General features: G+C 36.8%; 1 protein-coding gene across 1 annotated transcript; it reads right to left on the bottom strand.

Annotated features, from left to right (window-relative positions):
* Window positions 1-1,814: 1,814 nt before the first annotated feature.
* On the bottom strand, window positions 1,815-19,091 carry LOC135730163 (taste receptor type 1 member 1-like). Its single transcript, XM_065248004.1, has 6 exons — window positions 18,910-19,091; window positions 13,303-13,600; window positions 10,631-11,368; window positions 10,316-10,528; window positions 10,110-10,230; window positions 1,815-2,749 (listed from the first exon to the last, which is right to left on the bottom strand). Exons 1-6 carry the CDS (start codon window positions 19,089-19,091, stop codon window positions 1,815-1,817), a joined length of 2,487 nt encoding a protein of 828 aa, XP_065104076.1.
* Window positions 19,092-20,270: the final 1,179 nt, after the last annotated feature.

The following is a 20,270-nucleotide window of genomic DNA, read 5'->3' on the forward strand; positions in this document are numbered from 1 at the left end:
TAAGTCAGACTTATTGTCAGTCGATTCGGTTCCATTAAGCAAACTTGAAAAAGTTGGAACTCAGTCACTATGACAATTTATGTTTAGGAACTAGCCTGGTCAAGGGCAGGCTAGCCTTCAGGCTAAGCGTCAGTTGTTGCTTATAGACTTCCACTAACACTAAACTGTAAATCCTATAGTATTACCGCTGTCACGGTTGTGACACACAGACGAAGACGAGGCGGATCCAAATGCAGGAAAGAGTAAATATTGATTTACTTGAGTAACACAAAACAACACAAGCACGCCGGGCACAATGCCGTGACAAAAACACAATGAACCGTAACAAGGGGTGAAACAGGAAGTGAATATATGTAAACTGTCAGGTTTAAAATACTTATGAACCTTAACAAAAATAAGACCCACTCAGACCACGAATGAGGTGGTATAATATTCTGCAGGGAGAACCCAGATTGAGATGTCTCATCAGGAAACACTCAACTGTCTCTCGATCTGAGCTTCTCTGCGGACTGTATTTATTTAGGTTCTAATCACAGGGTTGGTTTATTCCGAAGGTCGAACCTCACAGACCTTCACAATGGTAACAACATCACACATTTTTCTAAGTCTAGAAGAATAGGATTGACTACATTCTACCAAAACAGAGATGGTAACTTGATGATGCAACTTGAATATGCAGTAATCAAAGGTCGTATGATAACAAAAGAACATTCTACCCACTATTTCACCTTGGCAGTTTTCTGAGTAGCTGGTAAATATGACCCCAAGCGAAGGATTATCCATTCATAAATGGTAATATATTCAAAAATGTCATAAGAAATACATTTTCTCCAACATTAACAATGACCAATCAAAATCCAGAGGGAAAACAAGACACGTGAGAAAATGAATGAACCAATCAATGAAACCATGGTAACAGATGAGGGGGTGGAAACATGATCAAACACAGGGAAACAATGACACTAATGAAACAAGGTATACAAAGACAAAACCGACAGTGCAAAGACAAGTAATGAAATAACAATACACTAACCGATAAACAAGACATAATCCAACCCAGGAAAAGTATAAATAACTAAACTATGAAACAAAAACAAGGCATACATAAAAAAGTGAAAAAAAATCATAACACACAGACAAACCCTGACAACCGCTGACTCTCTGACATTTTATTTGACTTTATAAACCACTATTAGTGTAAAAATGAACTTGTATACTAAATTAAAAATTTGTTAATAAAAATTGATACAATATAGACATGTGTTTAATTATATGGTATATGATAGGCTTCTTAAATATTTAGACTTATGCTAAAAAAATAAATTACAATCTTAACTACCCCAATTTATGATAGCCACAGCAGTACAATTCTAACAAATGTATTGTTAAAGAAGTGACAAAAGAAGTTGTATCTAAATCCAATAGATCATATTGAATATTTATTGTCAAACTTTAATTCTTAAATGACAAGAATTAAATAAATTACAATAGTGAATTATATCTCATATTTATTTTCTGTTTTGCATATGTGTTTGCTTAACATTGTGGAAAATAATTGTGATCCTGAGCAATAGAGCAACTACTAATGCCAATTTAAAAAAAGATGTATTACAGTCATAAATAAATCTGTGCCGCATAACAACATAAATAGAACTGCCTTTAATCTTAGAAAAAGCACTACTAATTACTTAACACATTAATCGAAAAAGAGCTTACTAAAATGTCCAATAACTATTTTATCTATGAAATATAAAAATAATTTCACATTAATCACTAAAAGCAATAGCAGTTTGCTTGTGAAAGATTTTTGCAGTTCAACTTCTACTAATGGTTTGTGTGTAATTCTGAATAGATGTTTGAAAGTATGCAGCACTGTTTTTCTTTGGTTGAAATAACATGATGTAAGATTTTGGTATGAAATAGCTGAAGAGAATTCCATATATACTGCTTATTTGGGCAAGTGCGTTCAAAAGAAGGACGTATTTGCTTTTGAAGCTGAGATATATTGTGAAATAAATAATCCAGCTCAGATAGTACATAAGCAGACTGAAAGTTATTGATTTGGCCTCATTGTAACTTTTTGGCAAATCTCTTCCCATGTAAGAAAATGAGATGCACAGGAAACCAAGAAACCAACTTATGAACAAAGCTATGCTGATGGTTACAGTGTTCCTCCTTTCACAAATGAGCATAATTTGGTCATTAAAAGTAACTGAGTCCTTGACGGGATCGCCAGATGAGACAGTTGCCCATAATACACAAGAAATGAAATGAATAAAAGAAGACGACATAATGAAGAGCCACTGGCCGTTGTGCTTTACCCACAAGCTGTGTAATTCAGGGAACTCTGCAGCCATTTTGAAGACACAAACGATTTGAAAGGAACGAACGGTCAAACAAGAGAGACAGATAGTGAAGAAAAATGTAAATATAAAATTTCTCAAGACACAATGTACAGATGTTGGTTGTCCAAAGAAAAAGAACACACTTATGCTCGACATTGTTAAACATGCTAACATTAAGAAACACATGTTGCCACCAGCAGATCTCACCACTGGTGTGTTGTAATTGTAAGCAAAAAGACAAAAGATGAAAATGAGCAGAGCAATGAGGCAAACAGTAGAAAATATGACAAGAATGGAGGCAATGTCTGTAAACTGTAGATAGACGACAACACGTATCTTACAGGTTGTGCTGCCCTCATCAGACCATTCACTCTCTGCACATGGAAAACAGGTATAAGGGTCTCCTGAAAAATAAACAACAACAAGAAAAGAGTGTGGAAATTTAGTAATTTAGCCAAAATCAGTTCTGTGACCTACTGTACATGTTTTAAGAGTCCTAAAGTGGACATTCCATGAAAATCAGACTTTTTCCATGTTTAAGTGCTATAATCGGGTCCCCAGTGCTTCTACCAACCCAGAAAACATGAAAAATAGCAACCCTGTAACTTTGTTTTGGTAAGGCTCTCTTTGCAAGCATGTGAATATATAGGTCATTCGGATTTCGCTCCCCCCTTGACGAAGTAAGAGGATCTTGTTATAATGATACCGCCCCTTCATCGGCGCTATCCAACCATGCAGTGTTGTATTCGAGACCAGCTCATTCGAGTCCGAGACAAGACAAAGAACAGAAAAGGTTGAGTCCAAGTCAAGACAGAGTCCACATAAAGTTGGGTTTGAGAAAATTATGTGTCGTGCCACTCTGTGTTTTAGCGCCACCGTCTTATCATTTTGTGTAACAGCGGCTTATCTAATGCTTAAATGTCACTGGACGGGTGCGTTTTATTGCACTGCCATGAGGTAAAAGTCATGGCAGTGCAAAAGCCTCCTCAGGTCTGACCATCTGACCTCGCGCCAGTCTGATGTGTCCAAAAAATCACCAATCACTGTTCGTATCAATTTTACATCAGTTTAAAGAAACAGTAATACATATTTTAAAAGGGACTCGTGTGGACTCAAGAATAAGTCCGATTCCAAATGTATTTGAGTACGAGTCGAGACCGAGTCAAAATGCTCATGAGTCCATGACAAGCCCAAGACCATTAAAATATGGTCTTGAGACGGAGTCCAAGATCGAGTCCGAGTCTCGGGTACTACAACACTGCAACCATGACGCAGCCTCACGAGTGCGAGAGATAGAGAGAAAGAATGACTGACAGTACGACGCGTTTGTATTCCCTCAAACACAAACAGTAACCTACAATCTTATAACTTGTAGTTTTAATGGTCTTTCTAAAGGTTGAAAATGATGATTAACGTTACCTGAGTGCAAGAGTGAGAGAGAGCGAGTGAGAGAGAGCGAGTGAGCTAACAAAAGAGAGAGAGAGAGAGAGCAACGTGACGGTTCACTTTCATCAATACAATATGTTGTTTAATATGTTTCTCTGAAGTTTATATGAATGAACTAGTTTTGTCACGGTACCAAAATTTCAGTAGTCAGTACCGATGCCAATACAAATTTACGGTTCTCGGTACCATTTTCGATACCAAAGCAAAACACAAAAACATGCAAATTAAACATGATTTTATTAATAAAGTTACATGTTAAAGCAACACTATGTAGTTTCCATGTAAAAATGACTTACAGCTCCCCCATGTGGTTGAAAAGCGTAACAGTGCCTGGTATCAGACACTCTTCTGCAGGCAGGGGGAGGGAGTTTTTTTTACCTTTAAATAATGTCTCTAAAATTATTTCAGTGATAGAACAACTTTGAACTGGACAAATTGTACTGTTGCTGAAACCTGCGCAGCCTCCTAGCTGCTACAAGCACACTCTGAAAGTGTGTGCTCTACCCTCCACCACCACTTTCAGAGTGTGCTTGTAGCAGCTAGGAGGTTGCGCAGGTTTCAGAAACAGTACAATTTGTCCAGTTCAAAGTTGTTCTATCACTGAAATAATTTTAGAGAAAATAATAATATAAAAGCATTGCCATTCTGTATAAAATGCATTTGTTGCTGAAAGGTTTTAGCAGCCGTCTGTGTGTGTTTGCTGGTGTCCTTCATGCTGATAAACATAATCCTCTGATGCTTTAAAAGACAAATACAAAAAACTTCTGTAAGACAACTGGTTGAACATAGATGCATATACAACATTAGATGACTGACACTAAATAGCTGTTTTTAAATAACAAAACTGAGATATTACATTTTACAAAAGACTTCATAGATTTAAGTACCTGCATGCATTAAACGACATACATTGCTAGCCAAACATTCATTACTTTCTAACACAATAATTTTGTATATATATGTCATCAATAAGAGAAAACATTTTTTTTCATTTATTTTACCCGTGTAAAAGTTTTTAAAGCATTAAAAGGTTAATAAGAACACCTGACAGAATGAGCATAAGCCCCGCTAGTACTGTACTTACTATTAAGTTTACAAACCAGGGTTTATTTCATTCCAACATTAAAATGCTACAACACTCATAATGCAAATGCAATAAATCTGAAGCTCACCTGCTTGAACTCTAATGAATCCAGCCGACGCCTTTAATGTTTTTTCTCCTTTCATCCGGACATTTCACTCGTTCTCTCGGTGATGCGCTTTAAATCTGAAGTATTTCTGTAAGCAAGTAACGCGACTCTGCACATCTTTAAATGATTTTGTGGAGTTCAGTGACCCTGCGTTGCGACTCGCATCGCTCACTTCTTCTTGTTGCGTCTATGAAAAGTTTCCGACTGACAACCTGTCAAACGGTGCATTAGTTCCGGGTACACCCGGTTCCACAGTTGTTCCGGTACTTAAAAAAAACCTGGTACCGAAGACTTTTTTTATTTTTTAGTACCGGCTTGGTACCGAAGACCCGGTTACTTTTGACAAATGAACATGAGGATTAATGCACTGCAAGAAAGAGAGTGAGAGAACAACGCGTATTCACTATCATACACAATAAGCATAAATATGTTGTTTAATGTTTCTCTGAAGTTTTAAATGAATACGAGGAGTCACAAGACAGAGAGTGAGACTGACAGAAACGCAAATGTGTTCAATCATACACAATAACCTTAAACATGCAGGGCTCAACATAAAGGACTGCCCGTTAACCCGGAGCAAGCGTGAGAGACGTTCGGGCCAGTAAAAAGTATTGTCACTTGCCCGATCGGGCCAGTGCTTCACCCTCAGTCACTAAAAATATCTTTTCATCAATGTTTATAATTTAACATCTTGGAAGCAGACATTTACTTGGTAAAACACAACGAAAGAAACAATGCAATATTTTGCACAATTTGCTGTCAGTTTACAGGTAAAGCAGAAAAGTTGGGAGCCTTTTTTCATTGGAACATGTCTGTATATATATACAATTATATTTGACTTTTGAATTATTATTTTATCATATGTGGGGCCAGTGTAAACATTTTTTTGCGTTGAGCCCTGACATGTCATTTGATCTGTTTCTCTTAAGTTTAAGCATTAAACGTGTTGTTTTATTACAGATCATTTAAATGTGCTCGTGTGGTTTGGTCAAAAAGTAAACTTTTAAGTGTTTGTGGAAGTGTATTTTAGGTTGTTTTCACATATGTTGGTGCGCACCGTGGTGCGGCCTCGGAGCGCACCAAAATACATTGTATCATTTTTCAGTTAGTGCGGTCCGTGTTCACATATATATATTTTTTACTTTACTCGAAATGCCACACCGTACACCATGTGACAACGGTCAGCGCTGTCATTGGTCTCTGACAGCTCTTACCGTCTCATGACCACCCCCACGTTTCCACGACAACCAGCCTGACAGGGAGAGCGCAGCTATCAAGATGTGGAGATAAACGATGCACGTCTTTGCGAAGTTTCTTTGCTTTAATGCGAAATTGCGTAGCTGTTCTATTAAAGCCTTTCTCACGGAGCCGTTTGCTTAAAAGCCCGTAATGCCACTATTTGTGTGTGGAGGACAGCTATGCATTTTTCATCAGCTCAAACGTAAAGGAGACAGCGAATCTCTATGCAACGGACCAGGATTGGCTTGTTTGTTGTTAACCCACAATATAACATCCGGCTCACGTCACAACGAAAGCCCAGTGGCTCAAACATGTGGAGAACTTCCTGTATTTGGTTCGGCCCGAGGTCCAGCAGTGTTCACACCACAGGTGGGTCGCCCCAGAGTTCGGCAACAGCGCTCCGAGACCACCTGTTTAGAGCGGTCTCGGAGCGGCCGTTTAGTGCGCACCCGAGTGTGGCTGTTGTGTTCACACTGACCCAAACGCACCGTACTCGGAGCGACACGTCATTTGGGCCGACCTAAACAGTGTATATGTGAAAACACCCTTATTGTACCATGCTGAAAATCATTGTGCCTGTTTAAAACACTGGAGCATGAGACCTATGTTCCCCATCTGCTGATAAACAGAGGTGTAAAAAGTACTCAAAAATGTTACTCAAGTGAAAGTACAAGTATTTAGTGTAAATTTTACTCAATTAAAAGTTAAAGTATCTGGCAAGAGTCATACTTGAGTAAAAGTAAAAAAGTACAACATTAAAATTTTTAGTATTAAAAAAGTAAATGTATCGTATAGAATGAAAACTATAGATTCTTGTTTAAGCTTTTAATCTCTAAAAACATGAAGTGAATTAACCACATACAAGGTTTTGTGCTGCCTTACAACTGTTTGTATTTAATTGTATTTAATTATCAAACTATAAAACGACCTAATTTCAGTATGCAACATGCTACTCAAAGTTGTAAAACCTTGAATTTAACTTAAGCAGAAGCTGATTTTCAAAATTGAGTATCAAGCCTCTCACAGACAGCCGATGCAGAAAGAGTTGTATTAGACCGTGTTCACACAGTCAGTCCAAATCTGATTTTGGTGCATATCCGATTGGAATCCAATCACATTTAGAACGTGTGAACGGCCAAAAAGCACATGAAATCTGTTTTTTTCTTTTCCGTTTCAGGCTATATCCAGAGGTGGTTTGAAATACTTTTCAAATCACATTTCTAGAAATACATTTAAGTCTGACTGCTCTGATCGCATTTTTGTAGCTTTTAGTTTACGTCATGTTGTCGCATCACGTAAAATGTAAACATGATTGTTGTGCCAGTATGACGTCATTGCCATAGAAACAGTGCAGATAATCCGGAAAATGGCAAAACACTACAGGACGCACAGATTGGATCTAAACAGTTGTAATACACAATGTGGACAGTAAGTCTGTCCAATCAGACATGCACCAAAATCAGATTTGGCTTGACAGTGTGAACAAGGTCTTCATAGAGAGGCTGCAAATAGTAGGGAACTTGAGCAGAGACTTCCTGCTGTCTGAAACTCAGGTCAGATATCCATCCAACCTTTCCCGGGCCAACATACGGCCAACCCATCCCAGATTTTCCCTTGGCCTTACGCCAGTTTCACACCGCATGCGTGAGCAGTGCGTAAGCGGCGCGTGTTTTTTTTCGGCGCCCATGTTAACAAGTTAAAGCATGTACACCGCACGCGTGAGCAGCGCATGCTCGCGCGGCAGGAGCAGTGCTGCTATCGTTTCGGCATCGGCTCTATTTTTGCTGCGCTGCTCACGCTCAATTAAAGTGACCATGCATTGTTTTTGGTTTAAATGGTCGTGAATTGACGCGAAAAAGTGTAATTTTACAATAAAATCACGAATGTGACGCCAAGTGTGTTTGAAACAGTCATGACTTTGAGCAATTTAAAAGAAAGCAATGAAATATTAACACACTGTTGCCAGAAGACTGCGTTCTTTCACTTTCTGCCCAGCAAATGAGTCCTCATCTGTCTTAATAATCTTCAGAGAAATAGATTTATCTATAAATCTAAATCTTATGCTTAAACTGTTGAAGGGAAACACGATCGACTGCTTCATGCTGTCAATCACTGAGTGAATTCTTTATTTTATCGTAAAACTTCAGAGAAACCGATTTTATAATGTGCCATGGGCTTTTTATGTCTATAATTGTGTTTTGTGTCTATATCTGTCATTACACGGACCAGAACAGCACAAAAACAATGTGGATTAAACAAATCACAGTTATATAAATTACACTGACCTTCAAAAAGCTTCTTGAAGAGGTTTTGCTCATAAATGCATGTAAAATAATGTAATGTGAACTTGAGATTTTTTTTCCTCTTTTTGTTATTTAAACTGCACAGTATGCGGTGCAAACGCAGCCGGTGTGAAAGCACAATGGCCACGCGCAGCAAACGCTCTCCTCACGCGCTGCTCACGCTACACATACGCGCTGCTCACGCATGCGGTGTGAAACCGGCGTTAGCTTGGGCGCCTTAAGTCCCAGGCATTTGCCATTCGCTTACTCTACCCGATGGGGCCTTTCCAACGGGCCAACCCACGAGTCTCTAGCTGTTTCTCCGGCCGAGACAGAGAATGCAATACCTTGTCTACAGTGCGATCGCTTGAGACTCCGCCCACCTGAGCAGCTCATTTGGATTTAAAGGGATACACACAAAAATGGTGCATTTTTGCTCAGACCCATAAAGTGACTATTTAAACATGCCACAATAAATTACCTATATGGTATTTTGAGCTAAAACTTCACATATGTACTCTGGGGACATTTATTTGAATATCTTAAAAACATCTTATGGAATGTCCCCTTTAAGAGAACTAAATGCATGATGCACCACTGATGATTTTTTCTAGTAAGACATCGGCAACAAGAAGTCAGTGATTTGTTTGCAAGTCAGTCTGAGACATTTTTTAGTCGAGACTGTGATAAAGAAACCGTGTGGACATGATTCCCAAAAATGTTAAACATTGGCATGAAAAGTGAACAAAAACTTTTCACACTCCGTAATATAAGCTTTTTAATTTCTACAAGTAGGGCTGTCACAATGATTAAATAATCGTCTCATCAGAATTGTTTGACCTCATCGTGATGATTTCAGATCACCGCAATGATTGCATATCTCTCTAAAAACCACAAGGGGGAGCTGCAGCGCCTGTATAAACGAGACGTTATCAGATTACTTTTAAAGATATAATGGCGCTCCTTGACTGACAGTGTAACAAGATAAATTGCAAAGCCATTTAATACAATGGTAAAACAGCATTTAAAGAAATGCTGCAAAACTTTGATAAGCAATATTAATTGCCAAGTAAAACATACATTTCCAAAACAGCAATTTCAAATTTGGGGAATTTAATCAAAGATATATTCATTAAATAATTACTTTCAATATATGTTATGTGTATTAATATTTACTGGCAGGTAAACCTTGCAAAAGATTTTTGCAAGATCACACAAGATCACAACAATGTGTGAAAATTATTTAATGAACAAACTAAAAAATCTATGAGAATTAAACGTCAGGGCCCTAAAACAGTCAATTAATTGTCATAATCGTCACAATTAATTAGGCAATTAACCATATGCCAGAATTCCCTCAAGACAATAAATGATGATGGGAAAATTCTTCACAGGTTTGAATACTAATTCAGTTACGTAAAATTTCTGAGCATGTGCAACAACAATTCTGTTTGGATATCTGAGGGATAAACAATATGAGCCACTAATTTATTTTTTAAATATTACTCATCCAGACTTTACCAAACAGCAACTATGGAAATCAAATCAACCAATTCTATACTGTTGTGGATACTGTGACTAAAAAGCTGTATCACAAAAGGACTTACGAGAATAGTCTACATAAGTGTTTTGTGGGCATTTTTTACACCGAAAACAGCAACTATGCAATCCCTCATGTTCCCTTGAATATCCCTCCATACACTCAACAGAGCAGTTTGAGAAAGGAACCTATAACAAGAAAATAGTGGTAAATAATTTATTGACAATTGAATCTAGACAACTAAAATGTTGCTTGCTATGACAAATAACTCACAGAAGTGTTGTTACGCCAGGGCATGAGAGAGTTATTGATGGTTAAAATAGTTTCTGGATATGTGTCATAAGTGCCCACCATCTCAATCCATGAATGATTTGTTTTAGTGTGCCAGAGCGCTACGGCGTAACTGATGGTTGGATTACCATTAACATCAAATTTCACCTGACGTCCATTGAGTGGAAAATCTAACTTCTTCAGTTCTCCTAGAAGCTGTTTTAACGTGCAGTAAAATTTTAATTTTTCCAAAATTATAGATTATAATATTATATAAAAAGATATTTTTCTTTATCAGGATAATTACAATTCACTCACCATATATGGCTTTACTGCTAGGTTTTTGCGGCATTCATTCAGATTGCACTGCAGAACTTTATGTAATGCATGAGCTATGGAATATATGGCAGCGTAGATGGCAAAGGAGGATGTGGGATTTTCATTTATAATTTCCACTGCGGACACAAATGCACCTTCCTTACATTCCTGATTGCATATCTTATTTGGGACTTCAACATCACCATTATTATGTTTATTAGCTGCTTTCATTTTATAAACAAACTGATCAAATCCAGGCAATGACGTGATTCTCTCTGTAATGCCAATAATTGTTCCAACCTTCTCAATTCCCGGCTCTTTTAGAAGCTGCTGATTCATAGCCCACGCTTGACTAGAAATCCAAACTTTGTCTCTGATGTTATTTGCTATGGCAGCTTTCATTATGCTTTCTGCATAAAGCGGCACAGTGAAAACCACAATGACATTAATGTTTAGCATGTTGATATTTTTAAGCGTTTGATTGTAGTTTCCCTGTATTTTAAGAAGCTCCTGATATGCCACACAAATACCAGTATTCTTAGTATACTTGTAAAAAAGGTTTAGGCCATCTTTACTGTAATCGTCTGCACCTCCAATAAAGGCAACCCAATTCCATCCAAACCACTGTATGATGTGAATAATCATCTGTACCAAGTCTTTATTGCTGGGGATTGTTCTGAGTAAAGTTGGATAGCGAAGTTTATCACTAAACACAGAAGTTGTGGCCGCATATTGAACCTGTAAAAGAAAAAGCATTTTACTTTATCTGCAACATTTCTGCTTAAACACTTAAATGTTAAGTGTTAGTAAAGAAGAGAAGAGTTATTAGCACTGTTGGAAGTTTTGATTAAAAATTTGTCAAATGTTCTTTTAAACCAGTTTCAACAAGCATAACAAATTGTACTGAATTGTTCAAAACTGTTCTTGTCTCAAGTCAGCAATAATCCACCAGTTCTTTCAAAAGTACTTAAAATTATAAGTACTTTCAACTTGAAATGTTTTTTGTGATACTTAAAAAATAATTGACCCAACTATATATTTCAAATAACCTGGAATAACAAAGTTTAGTTGAAATATTAGCTACTTACTTTTTCAAGTTGTCCGTACTAAAATTCAAGTTCATTCAACTCAGGCCCGAGTTGTTTTATTTTTGCATTCATGGTTACAAATATAATGTTCAAACTTTTGAGTTAAATAATAATTTAACCTTATACCCATATGGGATTTAGAATGTTCAGTGACGTGACATTACTGCCAGATTCAAACCGTCTTTCGCGTTGGTTGGTGCTGAGCCAGACGGACGAGCTCAGCGCTGTCATATCAATGCAGTGTTTTCAACCTCATAATGTTTATTTTAGATTTCAGACATTTAAATACACATAAGCACCGGTAAAACAATAGCCTATAGTTTGTAAAAAAACACCCTGATGTCTGTGGAAGCAGCAATAAAAATCTATTCAAATAAGATAATAATTTGCAAATAATAAATAAATATTATATTCAAATAATAATAATTTGCAGAAGTGTGTTATTCATATCAGACAAACACAGTGGAAGCAACTATAAAGTTTACTCTACGTTATAAAGGTTATAATGATACCTGTTTGAAAGACGAGGATGCGCACCTGTCAAGCAGCTATTACACAACAGAGCGAGGACAGAGACGAACGTGCTCTTAAACAGGAATTAATATATGGAATAATTTGTGCATCTTTGATTAACTGTAAGAATACATTTCCTTTAAATATAATTTTTTTTTTCATATAAAATTTTAAGGGATAACAATGTTTTATTCACTTTTATTGCTTATTTAAACTTGCGGTTAACAGCGTGTTTGACGCTTAAGAGTTTATTTCAAAAATATTGCTGTTTTTTTGGTAATAAAAATACAATTTGCAGACGTTTATTGCCGTTGAATAATCTCGTCTATAATATGGAAATCACATAGGACATAGGCTATATAATGTGGTATACTGCACAGTTACCTTGCTAATTTAAATTATATGTGGAGATAAATAACCCTTTCAAATCTGCTGATTTAATCCATTCATGTACTGACCACAGGCTAGAGATTTTAAACATCCTTAATCCACACTTACTAGTCTATCAAATAATATATCATGATCTATCATCAATAGTGAGTTTCTGGTTACCTGTGCTGTGCAGTTGGATATGGAGTGTTTTATGGACCGCTGCATTTCAAATATGTCTTTCCAAAGCAAGATCGCAATGCATCATTAATGGTATAAAGTTAAGCCCCCTTAACAATTTCATCCTGCAGCCGGGCCTCATTCAACTTAATGTGACTTATGTTACTAACTTGGATTAGCAAATTCAACCAAAAAAATTTATACTTAATAATAACACAAGATTGATGAAGGTTGTTATTTAATGAAATTGAATGTAATTTAGTCATAGGACTTTATTTGAATGTGTGTATTTTTGTCTGCTGGAGTGATTCAACTGATTATGAATGAGGTCATTACGTGAGGATGTCAAAAGAACTGGTAAACTCTATACAAAAAAAAAAGAATTCAGATAATGCCGTTACACAGCATTTCTTCAAATAATATAAAGGACTGGAGTCAATTATTTCGCTTATACCACGGTTATCACAAACATTGCTTTGGTATTTATTTTAAGACATTAAAAATAAAATAAACATAATTTACCCATGGTATATAGTTCATTGTGACAAGTGGTGCGATAGTAAGAGCTCTTGTGCTTCCATATGGTCCTGTTAAAGCAATGACTTTAGACTGATGGTTGTTAAGTTTTTCTTTGGGATTTATCAATCCGTTCTGTGAGATAAAACTGAAGACTGAAGGGAAATTCTTCGTGTCAGAACAATGATCAAAAACTTCATAACCCAGAGTGACATTGGGCAGCAGGGTGGTTGAGTTATTAATCTCCTCAACAGCAAACCTCATTACTTGAAACATCTGATAGCCTGATTTTGTGAAAGTTTGCCTAGAAAACATTAATAAGAGAAATAACAGAGGTTAATTGCACTTATCTTCATAAACATTATTAACATCATTAACAGCTTAGGATTATTTTAAAGCTGTAATGTGTAGCTTGGATTTACTATCACCATTTCTGTTTGAGATATAAAATCGCAGGTTAAACTTGCATCCGTTAAAAAACAAGTAAAATTTTTCTAGAAATCCAAACCAACACCTATAACAATTCACAATGGTAAGCATATTATAATGGTTTATAAGGTTTCATTATTGTTTATGTGCTTGCTCAGTACCTGAATTGTAATAATTTTATTAGGGCCTGCACCGAAAGGTGTGAAGCACCTTTTGGATTGTTTCAAAAATGCATATGATGTTAATGTTACTTTGAACAATTACTAATACTTTTTAAAAATCTTGTTAACGTTAGTTAAAGCTATGGTCTACGATTTCAAAGATTGTTAATTATTAATAACCTCCTTTAGATGCTGGTTATGGTTCTACAGTAAAATCCCTAACAATATGAAGAGAAAAAAGATTGAAAAAAATCTATTCACTCTATGTGTACAGCAGCAGAGAAGTTGACCAATGTAAGCTGTTCAGCTGGACAGCTTACATTGGTCGACTGCTCTCATCCAATTCCCGCTCCATTTGAAACTCCACCATGCGCTCGCGTCTCCACCCCATCGCACCCCACCCCGCCCCCTCTTCAACATTACATTTCTGACAGTGTATGGTAGCTACCAAAGTAGCAACAGCTCACAAATGAAGAAAAAACAAACCGACAGCAGCAAGCGGCCTCTGCTTGTCCCTACAGTCAAGGTTGGAAGAAAGAGAAAGTCTGTAGAGGAAAGAGCAGAGATAAAAACGGAGACTCAAAGTCGAATTAATATAGGGTCCGCCATTGACCGTTGGAGGAAGCTTCAGGGAGATATCGGACTGAAAACCGACGCTGACAAGGCTGATTGAGCAGGTACGCATTTATTTATAATTTTATGGTGTGAGGTGTTACATAAATATCTTTATATTAGTCTAACAACATACTCATGTTGCCGGTGGGTATTGGAATGTTAGCCTTTTAGCATCGCCTATCACGGGTCAAAGTAATTATATTTCTTGAAGTACTTGAATTTCAATAGGCCTAGCGGGTTTCTGTTCGAGCCGATCGGAATTTGAACAAGATGCGCTGTGTGCTGCTATAACAATTACTCAAAACCTTAGCAATACTAACTAATAATTATTGTGCAATTAATGTGCGCTAGGTAGCACTTTTGACCAGGGTAAACGAGGCTCAGGAGGGGAAACGTATGCCAAACGTTGTTGTGAAAGTAAATGACGTCAATCAGTCATAATTGTAAGTGTTCATTCCTTCAAGGCTTTATGTATTTACTGCTCGGTAAATCTCTGTTCCGATGTTTAATACCGGTGATCACAGCTTGACTGAATGACGTTGTTCAGGTTGTTTCCCGGTGGGAGGGATCAGGTAGCATATAGGGGCGGGATGAGTTTTTTAAAACTCCCCAACCGTCTCAGGCTTTCTTGACCGATTTTCAACATTGTAGACTACAGCTTTAATGCACCATGAACTAACATGAACAAACAATTAAAAGCTTTATTTCTATTAACTAACATTAACAAAGATTAATAAATATTTTAACAAATGTATTGCTCATGGTTTGTTCATGTTAGTTAATACATTTACTAATGTTAACTAATGAACCTTATTGTAAAGTGTTACCGTTCTTTTAAATACTCCTCCTAGGATATTCATGCGATTGACACCAAAAGTGGTCAACATGATGTTGAGACATTGTAGATGATAAAGTTGCTGAATCCCAATTCGCCTACTTATACTATGACCTGAGTGTGTAGCAAAAGAGTATGCACGTTCTGGGACATACTTCGATGACGTCATGTAATGTGAACGAAAACGTGGTTGCCTAGGTACTCACACCACCACTGTTAACAATATTTCATTCATTCTTATAACTTATGTGTAACAAAAGCTACTTATTTTTATACTTAAACACGCTACTTTTTTGACACAACATCAACCCAATATTACGAGACAATAAAATATAACTTTAACACTCTGGGGTCGACTGTCGCCGCAAACTCTTTATTTTTCAATCCTCCGCAAAGAGACTTAAATTACTCTGCTGATTTTTGACATACAGATATAATTTATACATAATTTAAAACGTTAAAGTGTCTATTTTTTTCTGTCCACTTCCAATAAAAACAGGATGTTGTGCTTTTGCGCAAAATTAAGAAAATAAACACGATGCACATTTTGTACTCTCTCCCTCAGTAAAGTCCTTTTAGAAACGCGTCAGAAAAATTAACTGTAACTTAACGAATACTTGTCATAGAAACAAAAGATAAATGTCTACATAATGCTTGGAATGTCAGCTTTTAAATGATGTAAGTGAGATCGAAAACATATATTGTCATTCGGTGTAAACTGTATGAGAAGGAGGAGAGGTACCGTCTTTCTCCTGTTACCTGTTTATCTGTAATGAGATGAGATCGCCACACCCCCGCGCCATTGAAGTGAACGAGCAGAAACATCCATATGCATAACTCGTGCCTCCTGCAGTCAATGGATACGCAATCCACAATCCAGTCTCTCCACTCCTTGTTGTTTTATCCAAGTGCACCAAACATGACATCTAAATTCTTATTTACTTGCGTATGTGTGTCAGTATCTCCAGACGCGAGTGTTTTCTTTGTTCTCCCGCCAAACATTTCATGCGATGGGAATAAACATACACAAACACACGAGTCAGGAAACTCAACGCGCTTTTTGGTATTCTTATAAAATACGCGATTGCTAACAGTACAATCCTTATTTAGTTGCGTCTAAGCGCATATCTCCGCACAGCAAGTTTATTAAACACAGGATCACTCGCGTGTGCACACACTCACTGCTTTCATGATCAACACGTGAGGTAATAGCGGCGGCTGTAAACAAACATTGATAAGTTTATCACGCTTGTCCCTGTGTTTCTACTATAATTATTACAAAAACACAAATAAGAGTCCAGACAACCATAGGCAGTTGTTCTTTTGAGCTTTTTACTGCACAAAAGTAAACCTCTCGCTGGCAAACCAAACACTAACCCTGTGTTCATTTCACGATGGCCAAACAGTAGCTTTAACATGATTAGGCTACTATGGTTTTTAAAAGGTAACTTAAACTTATGAAATTAATAAAAATATTTCAATAGAAATAATTTGTAATTTGTAATGTATCAATATATTTTTTTATGTAAATGAGTAGGTCGAATGATTTTCACATCATTTTGAAGAAAAAACTCTAGACTACTAGATCCTGTTTTAAAAAGTCTTGGGAAAACATGTTTAGAATGAGTTTTGTGGACTTATATCAGTGACTTAAAAATGTTGCTTTATCAAAAACCACGCATAAACATTTTTCTCTCAAAAATACAAACATGTACATAGATGTTGATTATATAATATTGTAGCCCCAGTTTGTGCTGAACAAAGTGTTATGATACTTTTGCCATTAATATGTTTTTAAGCAACTGAAAAAAGAACAAATGTCAGTGCATGTCAAAACTTCCCCAGGGCCCTAAAAACCCCTTAGACCCCAGAGGGTTAATTAGGGTTAAACATTTGAATTCTTATACTTAAAGGCGTTCTAAGCGAATCTGCGAGACGTTAGTTTTTGTTGACGTTTGAATTGTTTTCAAACAGACGGAGCGTAGCTAACTCCTCCCCCTCCCTTCCGTGCTTTCATGAACGCGCCCAACCCCCACCCCCAAATCCTTTTTGTCGTTTATTGGCTGGAACCCTTTGTTTTGTTTTGTGGTGCTAGGTTTGGCCACTATGTTGATATTGCCGTTTGTGAAGCCTGGGCTGTCTACAGAAATCGCGTTTTTTTACAGTTTGATCAGCGAACAGGCAGGAAGCAGATAGTGAGGAGATGTTTGCTGTATGTAACAAAAAATGTTTTATGGTCTAAAACGCGTCAATTCGCTTAGAGCGCCTTTAAAAGCTGAGGGCGCATCTCCGCTGCTGCATCCGGCTGCCATGTGTACATCACCACAAAGCTCCTCCCTCCCGCATGCAATGGGTTGTGGGCAATATTAGCCGTTAGAGTGTGCATTGATCTGCACTTCGAATTCTAACTAGAAATAGTAGACCATGCGGGTATCTTTGGGATACTCGTTTCAACATACTACGGTTTGGGACTTACTAATTCTAGTTTCTCATACTATTTAGTACAGATAGTATGCGAATTGGGACTCAGACAGTGTGAAGGGATTTTTGATATCTCGAACGCTGTTCCCACGGCAACGCGTCAAACTTTAATTTCATTTTCAGGCATATTTAAGCTCTTGGCGTGAACTTTGGGTGCCTTACCATACTCAAAAACTCTTGAAATTTGGAAGAGAGATCAGAGTCGTCCGTCATTAGGACAGGGCAAAGGCTGGAAGAGGGGCGTGGCAGAGGGGCTCTGTAGCACCCCCTGTAATGCAAAAAAAACATTAGTGCAGAGATCGGACAAACATGTACACACATGTACGAAAGTTTGTACTTGTATAGATCTCATCGACCCAAACAACTTTCCCAATCAAACCTATTATCTCCGCCCAACAGAAAGTCAGACATTTTGGATGGTTTCAAAAGTGCCTGCGGTGAACTTTTAAATACTCCTCCTAGGATATTCATGCGATCGAGACCAGGCCAAGATGATGCTGAAACATTGGAGATGCTAAATTGCGAACAGATTTTGGATATTTTGAACGCTGTTGCCATGGCAATGTGTCAAAATGTATTTACATTATTGCCATATTTAAGGCTCTTGGCGTGCTTAGGTTAACTTAAAATTTGGGCACATACATCAGAGTTGTTGGCTGTTAAGTGTGGACATAAAGGTCAGACAAAGGTGTGTCTATTTAGTGGCTCACTAGCGCCCCCGTTTGTCTAAAATGTGGGGTTTCTTTTACTTACAGTCCCCAAATGGGTCAGTAACAACATTAAATAGTCCACTGATACTTACCCACTTGATGCACGTGCCCACCATGCATCGTTTTCTCGGAGGCACCGTATACCGATAAAAAAACGTGCTATGCCCGCCATCACTGATTGCAGATATATTTTTTGATTTTATTTTTGACCAAAAATGTTACAGATTGCAGCTTTAAATGAAATACTGAGGTAATGCTGCTTCAATGCAATGAACAATACTGCCTAGTGATGATAATCATAGACTCAGTTTGATAAACATCAATTGATGACAGGATTGTTAAATCCACCGTATGAAAAAGCAATAGAAAGATCTTGGCTTACCATTTACATTCAATGACCTCCGGGAAGAACATGGGTTTCGCCAATACGACTTCATGTACTGGAAAAAGGCCACCCAATAGGTAATCTCCATCCAAGCTGAACTCAGATGATAAGCAAGAAACCTTTAAAAAGACACAATTTGTAAAACCCAAAAGGAAAGAGTAAATACGACTCGGAAGCATGACTCAAAATAGACGATTGCTCAAGAAACAGGGATGTGTGGTGGCTCATATACTGTCCTTCAATTTGTTTAAACCACTTTTTTTACTGACACAAATGTCAATTTTCATATCTAAATTCACAAAGCAGACACTATTCAGTTTTTAAGTAGAGCATTACACCACACCACACCGCAAACAATAGATAATGCAAAATATGAAAGTATTCTGACTGCTGGTCTCATCCATAACACAAAGACTTTATTTAAATCTCTTATGTTACATCTGCCTAAAAGAAATCATAAATCTTTTAATTATGCATATGATTTTATGTCATAGAAAAGAAGAGCATTTAGTAGCTCTATGAAAATGATTTAGCATTTTTGCTTCTGTATGATTTAGCTAAATGTTTAAGATTATGTAAACCATTATGAAAAAAAAATATATTATTTACATAATCTGAGAAGCCAGCAAACTGACAGTATAAAACAATATAAACACATAAACAACCCACAGATTGAATCTAATGAAATGTGTTTATTAAATTAAATGTTAATTTTAAAGGGCTTATACTCGTGTTGTAAACTAGATGATTAATAAAATAATTAAAATGATGATCAATTGAAATATATTATGATAAACACTATTGTTTTACAAAATCCATTGCTATTATTTTGGCAAACACAGTGACCTTTAGTCAGGAAGATTATTTACATATTTTTTTAATTTGCTTAACCCAGTTCCAGTTCACTTACTGTTGAAGACAGAGAACTTAGAAGAGATTTTAGAACGGCATAATAACCACAAACTATTTTTCATAATGCATTATAATGCATGATCAAATTCATATTGTTGTGGCAAACGTAAAGATGATAAAACCTGAGGTTAAAACACTTTACAATAAGATTCCATTTGGTGCCTATGTGACCTGCCAATAGCCAATACGTCTAGAGCATTTGTTTATCTGACTTTAACGAATGGACCACCAAAAGAATCTAAATTTAAGAAAATATGAAAATATATTATTTCGTCAGCTGAACACAATCTGAGTAATTCAATAATCCTGGCTTTACTTAGCTTTGTAATATCATGAAATGATGATCATCTTCAGCGATTTTTCAAAGACTCTTCTCTTAATTTCTCATAATCCACGGTAATTGCATTACATTACATTAGCAATGACCATATTTACAATCGCAGTTG

This window comes from Paramisgurnus dabryanus, chromosome 11 (genome assembly GCF_030506205.2).
Source record: "Paramisgurnus dabryanus chromosome 11, PD_genome_1.1, whole genome shotgun sequence".
Taxonomy (NCBI): domain Eukaryota; kingdom Metazoa; phylum Chordata; class Actinopteri; order Cypriniformes; family Cobitidae; genus Paramisgurnus; species Paramisgurnus dabryanus.